General features: G+C 46.6%; 1 protein-coding gene across 2 annotated transcripts in view; it reads right to left on the bottom strand.

Annotated features, from left to right (window-relative positions):
- Positions 1-16,076, bottom strand: part of Map3k9 (mitogen-activated protein kinase kinase kinase 9) — a 62,731-nt gene that overhangs the window by 12,021 nt on the left and 34,634 nt on the right. For both annotated transcript variants that reach the window (XM_021201608.2, XM_021201607.2), the window contains exons 3-7: positions 13,699-13,879; positions 5,399-5,547; positions 4,397-4,572; positions 2,292-2,532; positions 650-772 (exon numbers count right to left, since the gene is read on the bottom strand). In XM_021201608.2, the coding sequence (XP_021057267.1) occupies positions 650-772; positions 2,292-2,532; positions 4,397-4,572; positions 5,399-5,547; positions 13,699-13,879 (870 nt within the window). The remainder of the gene's footprint in view (positions 1-649; positions 773-2,291; positions 2,533-4,396; positions 4,573-5,398; positions 5,548-13,698; positions 13,880-16,076) is intronic.

Genomic DNA, 16,076 nt, shown 5'->3' on the forward strand with positions numbered 1-16,076 from the left:
ACACACAGAAACATACACACAAATACACACACACATACACACACACACACAGAAACACACACAGACACACACACAAACACACACACAAACACACACACACAAACACACACACACAGAAACACACAGACACACAGACACACAGACACACACACACACACACACACAATTTATTTAAAGCAATTGCTATAGTAAAGATAACACTAGTCCAGGTTTGGCCTACACTAAAACCCTGATGAGTTTTCTTAAGACATAGGCTTTGGAAAGCCTTAGCCTGGGAAGTCCAGACGGAAGAAAAGCAGTGGTGCCCAGGAGGGCAGACAGTCTGGGGTCCTCAGGTGGACACCAATCTGTATCGCTCTCACTCCAGTTTCTAAATTGCTTTGCAATTCCCTAAAGAGTTTCCCATACCCACACCCCCCTGTGCTGCTGTCTGACTGTGTGGGAAAGGTGGAGGAAAGAGCACAGAAGTGAACAACGGGACAAGGAGCAGGAAGACTGAGGCTCTGCAAATGCATAGCCATGTGTGTACACATTGTTGGGAAGGTAACAGAAGTTACAGCTGGAACAAGCCTGGATTAGTCAGTGGCTGAGCAGAGCAGGGGACAAGTGTCCCTGGGATGTCTGGCCTCAGTTTTGGAAAGTGTCTCACACTGGATGGCTCGAAGGCGAGGGATGATGGTGGGGCTCGAGGGAGGACTCGATCGGTTGCTGATCAGGCTCTTCCTTTTATCCATGGTTGGAGAGGCCTGCACCGTGAACTTGTGCTGGAAATCTGCTTGGAGAGACAAACACGTTTGCGTCAGGGTTACCATACAGTCAAACTCATTTAAGAAATCTGACATCTCCTGGCAGGCCTGAGGGGTAGGCCTTCGTCTCCTGAAAACTTTGTTTTCTCCAGAGCTACCTCTTTTCTCTCTTTTCTCAAAGGTCACATGACACGATGAACACACAGTGATCTTCATAACACTCTCTATATAATGGACACAGGCAGTACAATTACAGCCTGCACGCTGATTTCCAGTGCGTGTTGCTTTGTGGGTTATTCTAGGAAATGTTACTTGAAATTATGTTTCAGATGATGGTACCCTGCATGCCCTTTTAGGTACCAAATAAAGAGTGGTCAATGTTCCTCACAAATTGCAGTTGTATCAAGAATCAGATCATGAGCCGGGCGTGGTGGCGTACACCTTTAATCCCAGCACTTGGGAGGCAGAGGCAGGTGGATTTCTGAGTTCGAGGACAGACTGGTCTACAGAGTGAGTTCCAGGACAGCCAGGGCTACACAGAGAAACCCTGTCTGGGAAAAAAAAAAAAAAAAAAAAAAAAAAAAAAAAAATCAGATCATGATGGAAACACAAGGATTCAACAGAAATGGGGAACTGATCCACTTCTTACACACCGTAATGGTAGTTTTGATACAGCATGAAGAACACGGAGTGTTCAGCTCTTGAGCTCTGAGTTTCAGCCTCCTCCTCATCTGTCAGAGGCACTGGGCTTTCCCCACTACACTAACCTCTCCCTGCAAATGGGACCAGACCTTTACATCTGCTGTTAGTGCATAGCAATGTCCTGGTACAGTCTAGGTGCTCCATGTGTACGTAAAGATACCATATGACTTACAATAAACAAAACAACCAAACAAACAAAACCAACCACATCAAATGTGACACGGACAGCTGAGCACACTCCCATGAGCACATTCTCCGATTCGATGGCTTAATCCCCTTGTCAGTGCCTAAGCCATCTGTGTCCCCTAGCATCTCTGACGAGCAATGCCTCATTCTTCATCTCCTTAAGTTCTAATAAGCTCGCTTCCCAAGGCCTTATAGATTTAGAACACAATTTTGTTTTTAATCTATAGAGATACTCTCATGCCCCCTTGGGCACATTAAACTCCACCAAGGTTCTAACTCAGTTTCTTATTTCTTTACATTTCCCCAGGTAACAGTACTGAAAATGTACTTTTACGGGGCCACTGTGCTTCTGAGGGACTGTATGTAAATCTTATAATAGGAACGTTTACTTGTTAACCTAATGTTAAATGCACTGAGAACTGTGAGAAGAAACTTGAGACAAGTTCCTTTTCAGGATTAAGATTTCTCATCTAGGAACAGCTGAGAGTCCCTTCACCCCAACTGTGCACATCCTTCTCCAATGGACAGTTCCCCACAAGGCCTGGCATCCACTGAGCAAGATGGCGCATCCCAACAAGTTTTACTTCAGGAGCCATGGTCCGTTTCCAAGCACAGTCTAACTCCCACAAACCCCGACATGCTCGCTCTGCCACTGACCGGAGGGGAGGCTGATGCGGTTGCCATCCTTTAGTTTCAGCCGGCTCTTTCTGAACTTGCCCTTGCGTTTCTTCACCCTGGGCTTTTCCTGGCATAGCTGGTGGATGATGATGTTGAGCTCTCGTTCCAGGATGTCGATCTCCCGCTCAGCCAGCTCCTGCTCCCTACGCCGAAGCAGCTCCTCCTGGTTCTTCTGCTGGAGTGCAGCCCTTGTCAGCTCCTCCTCCCAGGTTCGGAGCTCCTACAGACAGGGGGGCAGTAGAGAGAAGGGCGAGTCTCAGTGCAGAAAGGAGGCGACCTGGAGAGCTCTCCCATGGTGCCCAGGAGAGAGTTCAGCACTGGATGAGAGGAAAGTGTGGCACAACCACACTGTGAATATGAGAGGCTAATGCCCCAGGCAAGCCTGGAGACGGGGGGGGGGGGGTGACTCTCTCTAGAACAGGAGAACCTCCTTATCCTTGGAGAGTGCGTCAAGACCAACAGGGAATGTTTGAAACCATGGATTCCTCTGAACTCTCTGTGTATTATGTGTCTTCCTCTAAAATACCTCTATCATAAAATTGAATCTATAAATTAGGCACTACAAGAAATTAATATATAGTATATTAATATGTATAGTATAATAATGACAACAATATATTACACTAAAGTCACCAGCATACTACTCTTGTCCTTTGGAACATTTATTAAATAAAATAAGAGTTACCTTATAAAAATGGTCAATGAGAAACCCAAGATCAATGCTATGTGGCTTGGGTAATGTGCAAGTGTGAGGAGAAGGACTGTCCCTAGGAAGGACAGAGCAGGACTGTCTCCTAATGCTTAGAACAGCATGCAATCTAAAACATGACTCTCTTCACTTCTTCAATGTTCCATTTAATATTTTCGGACTGTGGTTGACAGTGGTTAAGTCAAGCCACAGAAAGCAAAACTATAAATGGGGGAGGGGGCTTACTCTACTTATTGACAAGATCCAATTTTCATTTTTCCTACTGGCTTGTGTAATTTATAAATTACATTATGACTGTAAAGAACAGTGGCCAGGAGTTGGTGACTGAGCAATCTTGACAAAAGCCAGCCATGGAAGAGGTCCTCCATGGAAGAGTAGCAGTAATAGAATGATATCAATGGTTTTCCTGGAGGGACCCCTAGAGATCTGCCCACTGTCAGCTTCCCCACTCTGCCACCCCAGCCACTATGGCCCATCAGTGACCTCCCAATAGCTTAGGATCATTGTGCTCCAAAGGAGACTAACCTCTCTTAATTAGATTCAGAAATTATGTTTACCCTTTGTGTAGGGGACAACAAAGGCATTACAGAAAAGGGCTTAGATCCAATGGCCCAGGCTCAGTCCTACTTCCCCCTTCCCAGCTCTAAGAAGGTGGACGCCCCTGGCCCTCAGCTGTGAGATGAGAACAATCACACTGGCCCCCTGTGCTGTCATACCAACAGGACAAAACGGCTTTATTACACTCCTCAAGTGGAAACAAAACAATGAAACAATGAATCATATGTACTTTTAGGTTTTATTATTATCACATTGCTATTTACTTATTCATTTAACTCTTTGAGACAGGGTTTCACACTATAGCCCAGGCTAGTCTTGAGATCACTTTATAGCCTTGATCTCAAACTTGCAACCCTCCTTCCTCAGCCGTCTGAGGGCTGAGAGTACATGCATGTGCCGCCATGCCTGGCTATAACACTACTATTAACGCCCCAAGACTATATGCCCATGTCTCAGGCCCCCAGATTTGGCTCTGCCCAGACATTGCAGGGCATAAAATTTTATATAATTGGTTTCATTTGTGTGGACACTGATTGCTAGGATCATACCACAGAAAAACGGAGGGCCACTGGGAGAATGACTACCAAACTCAAAAGCAGACTCTAGCAAGCCAAAAGGTGCTGTCATCGCCAGATGATCTGAGCTTAGAACACTTTCCACAAAATCATGAAAATGTCAGTTTCAGGTTCCTATCCTGTGGTGTGGATGATCAAGCAGACCCCAGGAAGGCACTGGTGTCAGTGGTTGGTACCCTGAGTCCAGACGCCCCAGTGAAGCATCTCTGCCAAGACAAGACCTGCCATCCCCTCCTCTCTACCTTTTCTTTGGCCCTGAGTTGGTCAAACATCTCCTGAATCTCATGTTTCCAGTCATCCTGCAGGCAGTGGAAAGAGTCCTTGGGCATCTCAAAGAAACCGGACTCTTCTATAGTCGTTAGCTGGTCCAGGATACTCGTGAACGACGGGCGCGAGTGGGGGTCAGGATTCCAGCAATCTGAGTGGAAAATGAGAAGAAAGAGGAAGAGCGGGACAGGCAGAGGCAAACAGAAGCCTCGTTCCGTACTGCATAACCCCCCTACCAGGAAAAAAGCCTCAATTTCTCCTAGAAAATAGAGCCCTGAATTTAGGGAACCCCCAGCAGGAAAGCATACCATCCACCGTCATAACATGAAGTGGGAAAACCAGAAGTCAGACACACTGTACACTGTTGAGCATGGGCTAGGAAAGCAACAACAGTTTCCTGTGCTTGCCACTGCTACCAGCTCTCGATGTATGTACGTACATACAGTTCAAGTGGACCATGGGTGACTGTGCCCCAAATTCCTACATGAGCACAAACTACCATCCCCACACCTCAGTGGGAGAAGGCAAAGAGGAGACCATCAGGACAAGTCAGGAGGAGTGAGGCTACCAGTTACCACCACACAGTAGGCCCTTTCCTTCTTCACTTTGCCTAGCTTTGCATTTCTCACAAAATCATGTTTTCGACTCAGTGATGTTAGAGTCCCCTTCTTTCCAAACAACCTTCAGTTCTACACACAAGACACTCAGGTCTGGGAAGGATTGCCACTGTAGCTTATTTTGTAATACATAAGACGATTCTGGAATGCGAGATAGCAGGTTTTAGTTACTAATTTCTATAGTCACTGCAAAAAGGAACCTGCTTTAGCAGGGTGTGGCCACTGTCTACAAACAGCTCTCTCAACTCTTCCCCCGGGGGGCTAATACCCCTCTCCTTTTCCTGCAGCAGATCTCATGGCTTCCAAGTACTCAGTAAAGGTTAACAGCCACCAGCTTTCCTCGGCCCGGGAGTTACTTACCTTCCATGAGTTTGGCAAAAGGCTCTGGACATGTAGAGGGGATAGGAAGGGCAAGTTTGTTCATGGCCACACCGTAAGCCACTGCTAGGCCATCAATGCCCCGGAAGGGCACCTCGCCAGTCAACAGTTCCCAAAGCAGTACTCCATAGCTGGGGAGAGGAAGACAGAAAGTCTGTAAGAAATAACAGCAACTTCCTCACCAAAGCAGCTACCAAGGTTTTCCAGGCACCCCACAGCGCCTACAAACCAGAGAAAACCGAACGAAACAGACACACTGATATAAAGGGAAGCCACACCGCCTGAGGGCAAAAGCAAGGCTCTGGAGCCAGGCACATCTGGCTTCACTCCTGCTCCATCACGCCCTACCTATGAATCCATGGGCAAACCGCTACATTGCTCTGAGCCTCTAATTCCTCCTCTGTAGAGAGCAACACCGTTAGTCTCAGAAGTTATCATGAAATCCAATGAGTCTTTAGGAGAGAAAATAAGCACTCAGTGGCCACAGCAACTTTATTGTTTTAAAACAAGGCCTCACTCTGTAGCTTAGCCTTGGCCTGGACCTCCTAATCCCCCTGTCTTCGCCTCCCCAGAGCTAGGATTCCAGGCGTGCACCACCATGGCTGACTGCTACTGTGAATGAGATAAACCTGTAGGAGAGATTCTCCGAAACAGAATCTATTTCTAGACGACTTTAGTCACATACTTTTTTTTTTTTTTTTGGCTTTAGAAAAACCAGTGTGCACCACTCAACACAGATTTTGCTCCTGCAAAAGATTTCTTTAAGTGTCTGCTAGGTTAAATAAATGTCTGACTCTAGATGGCACAAGTGGGACTTTCACAGAGGCCTCTGTCTAGCTCTGTGGGGGGAAGTTCCACAGGGCAGACTGGGACGGCAAAGAAGAGCAGCACACTAGCTCTGAGAACTTCTGTGTCCCTACCTACTGGGCTCTTAAAAACAATTCTTCATGTCCTCTGAGACAGGGAAGGTGAAGCGCAAAGTCAAATGGAAGAATTAGTCTATGGGTCTGCAATCAAAACCAGGAACGACCACACAGCACTCTGTCCTTCCAGGAATAAGTTAGGCCAAGAAAACACAAGCTCTGAACACCCAGAAGGAAGAGGGCCTACTTGTACTTGTCACAAAGACCTCAAACTTATTGTAACCTCCTCAGCAGTGTCCAGCTACAAGGGCCATATTAGTTAGATGATGATGATGGTGATGATGATGATGATGATGATGGTGGTGGTGGTGGTGGAGGATCTGGGAAGATTCCTCAGTGGCTATGCGCACTTGTTACTCTCGCAGAGGACTCTGCAACTATAACTCTAGTTCCCAGGTATCTGACACCCCCTTCTCACCTCTGTGGGCACCAGGTACACACATATACACACATCCGGGCAAGCACTCATATATATATTAAGATTATATATATATATATATATATATATTATAATTAATCTTAATTTAAAATGTTTTGTAAAGGCAAAATAATAGCTATGTATTTATCAGGATACTTTGTCTGTTTAAAGGGCCTCGCTATGTTGCCTAGGCCATTTCAAATGTCCATCCTGCTCCAATCTTCTGGATTACAGTTTGTTCCAGCACACCAGACTCTTCATTTGTATTTTCACAATGCTGCACACCAAGCCTAAGTTTTTGCACATGCTCCTGCTTCTCTGCCACTGTGCTCCTCTGCCACTATGCTCCTGCCACTGTGCTTCTGCCACTATGTTCCTGCCACTGTGCTCCTGCCACTATGCTCCTCTGCCACTATGCTCCTGCCACTATGCTCCTCTGCCACCGTGCTCCTCTGCCAAACCTGTGACACTGTTTTCTCGTGTTTCTTTGTTGTTGTTTCTTTGTTTAGAGACAGTGTTTCTCTGGGTAGCCCTTGTTTCCCCTGGAACTTGCTCTGAAGACCAGGCTAGCCTTAAGCTCAAGGCTTCACCTGCCTCTGCTTCCCAGATGCTGAGATTAAAGGCATTTGCTGCCACACCCAGACCCTTTCAGGCTACTTTGAATGTGCAGGGAGTACAGTATTTTACAACATCATCCCGAATCCACACAAGGGTGCAGGCAAGTGTGAGCAATTCTTGGCAAGTACAGAAAATGAAGACTTGGATGGGTTTGGTGGTCTATATAAGCCCCAAGCTCCAGACACTGGAAACCAGGGTAAAAGACAGAGATCTTCCACACAGAAATTAGTGAGAGATACAGAAAAGACAAGACTAGGATACAGAATGAGCCACGACAGACGTATTAGAGCACAAAGAACCCTAAGCAGACCAGAGTGGGAAAAGCCAATGGCCTTTGAGCTAACTCCTGACCACTATGGGAAAGAGGAGTCGGAACTCCGAGCCTAAGGGTCAGCACACACAGACAAGTAAGCAGTCTGCTCTCAAGAACTCTCCTAATCACCTAGCACAACTGCAAACAATGAACCAGCCTATGTGCCAGGGCACTGGGCATGGGGGCCTACAGATGGCCCCTGGGGGTAATCCAGCCATCCTGGCTTACTCTATCAAGGCATCTAGATGCCACCACTTTCTTTATGAATCATGAGAGGGCATGCCAGCTTTAGGACTTGTCTTATCTCTCTAGAAGCTGGGAATTAGCTGGTAGCTGGTGAGATTATTGATAGCTGGAAACCCTGCCAGGGCCTCCTGAGCCTTGACTGCCATGCACTGTGGTTGCTTGATTCTGAAGAGGGGGATAAGAGTAATATGGCTTTTAATCCTCACATCCGGGGCCCTCGCTCAGGTTAATAGGTGTCTAGAGACGGGTGACTGCAGCATCAGCCTTTCATCAAAGAATCTTGTTTTTGCAACAGATGGAGACTATTACAGAGATCTGGTGAAAATGCGGAGTAGCAACTGTGGAGTGTCCAGCCCCGCGTGCATCCCAATACAACCCTGCACCTAAGACTTACAGGAAACTGTGAAGAAGGAGACAGAAAAATTTTAAGTCAAAGGACGAGGAGCCCTGCTGTTAGTGTGTTTTAGACATGACTAGGAAGCCACACCTGTGAAGTCCCAATAGGATGGTTGCCTAAACAAGACTTGCACAATGACACGAGTTGCTGTGCCTAAGTAGATGGGGAGAACCTTCTGGGCCCCACTCCTAGATGAAGAGCTGCGGTCAATCAGTGTCTGCCAAAGGAGGGAAAACTGGTTTTCTTCAGGGTTGAGTCCCCAGATAGGTTCTACACTGAAAATCCATGAGCAGCTGTGCTGGTCCATCTGTGATCACTCCACCTGAGGCTTAAGAGTTGAGGAGGAGAAAGAGGAGGAGGAGGAGAAAGGAGAGGATGAAGAAGAGGACTGAGGCCTGTGCACGGCACATAGTAAAGATTCAATAAATGGCACTTACTTGAGTAAAGGAATAACAAATCAGGTTAGGACCAACTCTCTACAAGTCCCTAGTCATGTGTCTACCCTCTCTGGAATCCCTGCTGGATCTGAGCTGTGGTGACCCAATCATTCGCAAAGAGGCCACCCAAAGCACAAGAGCAAGGGCACAAAGCTGCTCATGGGTTTCCAGTGTAGAAGAGTTGTACAAATGGTCATGAATGGGTATTTCCCTCCAGTAAAGTTGAGAGATCTTCTGGAACCAAAGTATGCTTTAATGGAGATGGGTGAACCCCATATAAAGGAGTTAGTAAACCACGTCTTTAAGAAAGTCTCACAGCACAGGAGCTAAGAATGCTGGGACAGCAGGCACAGTACATTCCCAAGCAGTCACCAGCCAACTAGGGACAAGGGGCTTACGTCCTAGGAACAATTTTCTTATTTAAAAGAATTCATAATTAATTTGTTTAACTACAGGGGGAGGTGCAGGGCAGCATCGGACCCAGTTAGAGTTCCTGGCAGTCGTAAGTTGCCCAGTGTTGATGCTGCAAACTAAAGTTGGGGCCTCTGCAAGAACGATATGCACTCTTAGCCACTGAGCGTCTCTCTCCAGCCTCCCTGGGGACAATCGAAGCTGGAGAGTCACCAAGTGTGCTGGACAGTTTTGTGTCAACTTGACACAGGCTAGAGTCACCTGAGAGGAGGGGACCTCAACTGAGAAAATGCCTCCCTAAGATCCAGCTGTAAGTAAGTTGTAGAACATTTCTTAACTAGTGACTGATAGGGAAGGCCCAGCCCATTGTGGGTGGGGCCATCCTTGAGTGGGTGGTCCTGGGTTCTTTAAGAAAGCAGACTGAGCAAGTCAGGCCAGGAAGCAGCACCCCTCCATGGCCTCTGCATCAGCTCCTGCCTCCAGGTTCCTGTCCTGTTTGAGTTCCTGTCCTGACTTCCTTCAGTGATGAAAAGTGATGTGAGAGTTTAAGCCAAATAAACCCTTTCCTCCCCAAGTTGCTTTGGTCATGGTGTGTCATCAGCAATAGTGACCCTCACTAAGACACTGGTAGACTGTATAACAATAAGCTGTTCCTGTTAGGGAACTGAGTGATTTCATCAGCTGCCTCTCACTACAGCTCCTACAAATGGTTTTTAATAGCTGTGATTTTAAAACAAAACACTAATCTTGTAGATTAGTTGGGTCCATTTGTACAACACTTCTACACTGGAAACCCACAAACGGCTTTGCTCCTGTGCTTTGGGTAGCCTCTAGAACTAGATTTGTTAACAGGGTATTCAGTAAAAGTTGAAAAAGTTTTGTCTATTCCCCCATTGAAGAAAAGCCCCTGCAGTGCTCTAAATTAGGTGTTCACACTCCCTTCCTACTAAGAACAGGCATGGAAGCAGGAAAGATTCTGTATACATTCTATCACCAGTAGAAGCAAAGAACAGAACCTGAGAGAATTGAGACAGGACAATAAACATGTCATCCTCTGAGGAGAGGTAAGGGAACTAAGAGATCACCCAGTGGCTATGATCAAGGGGCGGGGCAGGGATGTCTCTTCCAATCGCTTCCTCCAAGAGAATTTTTAGCTGGACACACAGTAGCTAAAGTTGCATTTGGTGTCTCTTCAGGGCCAAGTGGATAATAAGCAAGTGGACAGAGGAGCTGTGTGAACGTGCAGACTGTCTCCAAAGCCAAGGCCAGCGTGTGGGCATGGAGAAGCCTGCTCTCCTCTCCTACAGACTGTAATGCAGAAGTCACTGCAGCTCACATTAAAGCACTGGGACAAGGACAGGGAGGGACCCTGGAGAACCTGGGTCTCATGGGCACAGCCATTCTGCCAGCTTGGGCTGCCTCGACTACTCCTTGAAGTAGAAATACAGTTCTTTTGTGTAAATGTCCACATCAACTGGCCTCCTTGTGATACCAGGCAAATTACTACATCAAACCAGGCCTAATTGGCATCAGCCTCACTGGTGTGTGGTACGACACCGAGATCTATAGCAGCTGCCTATCAGGCCAAACACTAGCGCTTCATTCTGCACCTGACATATGGCGAGATGCGAGTGGACACTGCTCAAAACAGCTCTGAAGGAAATTAGAGAATGGGAGTGTCTCACATTTATGGATTGGAAAACCCAGATACTACAATGTCCACACCCCAATAATTCACAGAGAAACCATGGTTCTTCTGAAAATATCAGGTGTTTTCCCAGATGGTGGCAGACACAGAAGCAGGAGGACCAGGGGTGAGTTCAAAGCACCTGCCCTGAACGTCGACTCTGAAGCCAGCCTGAGCTGTATGAAACCAGTTTTAAAACAAGAAAAAAAAAAATCTCAGTTGCTTATTTTGCAAAACTAACAAAATGATGTTAAGACTTATAAAGAATGGCAGTGAACTCAGAATGACCAAAACAATTTAAAAAAGGCAAAACTGGAGGACTCTCATATCCTAAAGTCAAAACTTAGTACAAAGCTGCATTTTAATCAAGAAAGGGTAATATTACCTTATGTGCGGACACAGACATGTTAGCAGAGAAGTGTGAACCCAGAATAAACCCTCGTGTACCTCATGAGCTGTTTCTGGAGATGACTGAGTGTTTCAATGGGAAGAGAACCGTCTCTTCAATGCACAGTACCAATACAAATGAACAGACATGAAAATATAAAGTTTGGTCTCTGCTTCACACCACAGCATGGATCAGAAACGCAAGGGTAAGAATCAATATTATAAAATTCTTCGAAGGAAACAGCTGAGATTCTTCACAGCCTTGGCTGAGGTCATGCATTCTAATAACACCAGAAGTCAGGTGACAAGAGGAAACCAAGAAACACGAGGGGTTCAAAGAATACTCCTGAGGGTTATCCAAAAAACAGAGTAACAAGAGATAATCCAGTTTTTAATTGGCAAAAGAGTTGAATAGACACATCTCCTGGGGAGACATGCAATTCACGATGAACAGTCATTCAGGAAATTCAGATTGACCACACAGGGAAACCCTCCCTCACAGATGAGGTCGGCTGTAACTGAAACAGCAGCACCAAGTGGTACACGGAAGTACCAGAGTTAGTCTTGGACCAATGGAATTTACATGGAGCATCTGTGACAGTTTTCTAGGACCTCAAGTTACACATATACTTAGTTGCTTGACTTCATGCAATTAAGGTATATGCCCAGGTAAATGGAAAAAGTATGGTCACAAAAAAATTTGTGTGTCCATGTCCACAGCAGCCATGTTCATAACATTCCCCAAAGCGAAAGCCACTCACTATCTACCATGGTGAATGACTGAATAAGCATGGCCCGCCTGCCTTTAGAATCATGGAACACTAAAAATCCATAAAAAGAATGAATTTCTAATGAAGCTACAACATGGATGGACCTATAACAATCCTGTTGAGTGACAGAGGAACAGGCATCGTGTGGTTCCAATGATGTGGTGGCAATGAGCGGCTGCTCCAGAGGCAGAGAAGGTCAGGCTGGGAGAGTGACAAGCAGGAGGCATGGGCTTTCTCTGAGGTTACAAACTTCCTTTAGAAGTAGTGATTGTAGTAGGTTCAGTGATGGCCCTAAAGATACCTGCTGATGTTCTAGAATTCAGAATCTACATGTGAATTGGGGCTCCTCTAGGACCTCTAGGATCCTGCTGTACCTATCTCATACTCTTGGCCTCCAGAGCTATGAAAGAATAAAGCTCTATCACTTTCAAGCCTCTGGTGTATGGAAAAGTGTTACAGCAGTGCAGGAAGCCGGTAAATGTGGTGAGCGACACTCAAGTCATTCACTAATTTACTGACATTTGGTTTTAGTTTTTTTTTTTTTTTTTATGAGCTAGGGTCTCTTGCATCCCAGGCTGGCTTTGACCAGCTGAACCTCTGATCCCCCTGCCTCCATCTCTTGAATACCAGGATTACATACCCATACCATCACACCTAATCTTCTGCATCTAGGGTCCTATGTACACGGGGCATCTACCCACTGATCCACATTCCAATCCTAAGTCAGTTTTATAGATTCTAAAAAGTACTGACTTACATACTGTAAAGGGTGCACTTTATGATATGTGACTAGTATCTCAAGGACGTTACCTTAAAGGAAATAAACAAATACAGAAGCATACACATACACACATTCTCTCTCTCTACACACATTCTCTCTCTCTCTCTCTCTCTCTCTCTCTCTCTCTCTCTCTCCCACACACACACACACACACACACACACACACACACTCACTCTGACACATGCCAGAAAACCCTGACCCTAGACTGAGATGCAATGATGATCTTTTCTTCTTTATGTGAAGGTGTCACTGTTGTCCTTCAGCCAGGACAAAGTCTATCCTATAGTGGCTCATCTTCCTTCAATAGCAACGTGATTTTTTTTAGCTCTATGTCCTTGTGACCTCTTGGATTCATACTTGCTAGAGAGATGGCTGGCCATGTCTAGTCTGTGCCTTCACAGTTCTTACGGCCTTCTGAGGATCCATCTATATTCCCTTTCCTAGATAAATATCCAGCACACAGAGCCCTGAGTAAAAGAGTAACTGGAAAGGATGATTTCCAAATAATCAACAGAAAGACAGCACAGAGGGTCCCCTTTAGTTCAGGAGTTTGCAGGGAGGACCTGGGTGAGTCCTCCCAGGGGGGCAGCAGCAGCCCTTGAAACCCAGCCTCTGAACCATCAAGCTGCTGCTTGATGAAGAGTGATTTCCCCACCTTGCAGGTCAGAGATGGAAGTACAAGGTGGTCCCAGAACCTGCAGAACTTTCCTGAGGAGCCACCTACTACAGGAAGTGCCTGTAACAAACACAGCATCCCCTAGCAACACGGAAATCAGTAGATAGCTCTGAGAGGCTGCACAGACCTACTTAGAGTGCTTTGGGTCCTGTAACCTCAATTCCAAGTCCTGAAATGTGCAGGGAAAACAGATCTGGAACTTGAGGCTGCACCTTACCTCCACACATCGCTGCCTTTGGAAAACATGGAAGCACGGATGACTTCAGGTGCCATCCAAGCATATGTTCCCGCCGCGCTCATCTTGGTGGTCCGGTGCCATTCCCGCGCCAGCCCAAAGTCAGTGATCTTCAGAATCTTGTTACTCAGGTCTCCATTTTCCACTTTCTGCAGGATCAATACTGAGTGAAGAAAAAAATACAGAAGAAACCAGATAAGCATTAGTCACAGGGCCTTACATCCACCGCCATCTCCTTCAGGTGCTGCCACTGTGCACTGATAGCATAAACACAATTTTAGCCCCCAACATGTTTATTCTGCAGCACATATCTTTGTTATCATCGTCTCAAGTCCCTCCAATGCATTTCAAGGTAGGCATTTCAGGCTCAACATCCCTATCCAAAAACTATTCAGAGGACAAACCCATAAAGGTGAAACTGATGGTCCCACACATGCGGGATACTGGGTACTCAGCCTGCACTGCCTTCCTGGTGTCACAGTGCAAGGCTGGACCCCAGGCAGCTACTGCAGAGTGACAGAGGATCTGTGAGCCATACACGCCCTTCAGAGGAACAGTCACCTGGGCTCCCTGCATCAAAGCACACCTTGGTTATACGCACCCACAGATCACAGGGACTGGAGATGAATGCTGGATCATCAAAATGTTCAGTGTCTAGCCAGCTCTGTGACTTCTTACAGGCACATCCTACTCACCTTGTGACACCACGACACTGATAGCATCTATACACATTCATAGCTACCTTAGACACATGAGGCCACATGCTGTGGGTTGGACACCGCTGACATTCTTTTGTTTTTTTGTTTTGTTTTGTTTTGTTTTTCAAGATAGGATTTCTCTGGCTGGGCTCAACTCCTAAACCAGGCTGGCCAGGAACTCACAGAGGCCTGCCTCTGCCTCCCAAGTGTTGGGATTAAAGGTATGTGCCACCACACCCAGATCCACTGACATTCTTAAGAAAGCCTATCTTCTGGGCTCTTAAGATTTTTAATCATAATTCAGGCAAGTCCCCTAACCAGCTGATAAATGGCTGGCAAACTGGAGGTTGGGAGGTCAGAGACACTCACATGCACACACTCATGATATCCTCGGGGAGCATGGTCAAGGAAAAGGAGTTGGTGCAGGGATGGCAGCCATGGTGGCCCCCCACACCCATATGGCAGTCCCAGCTATGTAACCTGGTAGGAGATAACCTGGCAAAAAGTCACCCCAAACCTTGCTGACTAAGATGCCATACTGTAAACCACAGAACTCTGCTGAGTGGGGGACTAAGAAGCTGTCCAGATAAAGGCAGGACACGCCTTATCCAAAGTGGGATGGCTCAAAGGCTTTGCGCGAGCATAGCCTGTGTACCCGGGCACAGCCTTGCCTGAATCTGTGTTAGTGAGACTTCAGAGTAAGAAGGAAGGTTCCCTCTTCGCCCCTGAGAGGAAGAAACCTGCTACAGACAGTGTAGCAATTAAATTGTAAAAGGGATTCAGCTGGGCCCAGGGAAACCAATAAAAAATGATACAAGTTAACTCTTAGTCCTATGTGCCAAGACAGCCTAGAGGCTTCCCACTCTCCTTGCGCCTACCTACCTAAGATGTCTTACATTGCAGACCCTGATAGCAAAGACCTTCTGCAGTGAGAGAGCAGATGCTTCACCCACGACACAGCCACACCCCTTTCTCTCCACTTCTACTCCCATCCACTGAACTGTCACATACTGAAGGGGCATGGCCCAAGGAGCTCCAGGTCCTATGTGCTTCTCAGAAAAACAGCAGTGTGCCCCAGGATTACCAGCAGCTTCAGAGCTGGAGTCTAGAAAGCAAACAACCCCACCCTAGACCTAATGCATGAACCCTCCTCCCTTCTCCTCCACACCCTCTCTACTCCAGACACATCCCTCCCCATCCTGGCTTCCCCCACCCAGGTGCCTATGCAGATACAAAACAAGAGAAGGAAAAAAAAACCCTTCTTCTCTAGTGACAAAAACAAATAAACAAACAAACACACAACAACAAAAAACCTTCCAGAACCTTCTGAGGCAAAACAACAGGACAGCAGACATTCAAAGAGTTAGGCAAGTGACACTAAGGAAATTCCCCAACCCCCTCCCTGAATATACACTGAGTGGGATCCAGTCACCCAAAGCCCTAGGTGGCTCGGATAGGGTGCAACCAGATGTTCTGTATTAATCCATCTGGATGCTTAAACGGGATGCAAGACTGACAGGGTAAGAATCAGCCACAAACCGTCAGTCTGCACGGGGTATATACAGCTAGCTACAGGCCAGTCTCATCTGCTCGCCACTGTCCCACCCACCTCAGCCTCAGCTGACCTTGCCCTTTGTGTACTCAATGACCCAGAGACTGACC

The sequence above is a fragment of the Mus pahari genome, chromosome 7 (genome assembly GCF_900095145.1).
Source record: "Mus pahari chromosome 7, PAHARI_EIJ_v1.1, whole genome shotgun sequence".
NCBI lineage: Eukaryota > Metazoa > Chordata > Mammalia > Rodentia > Muridae > Mus > Mus pahari.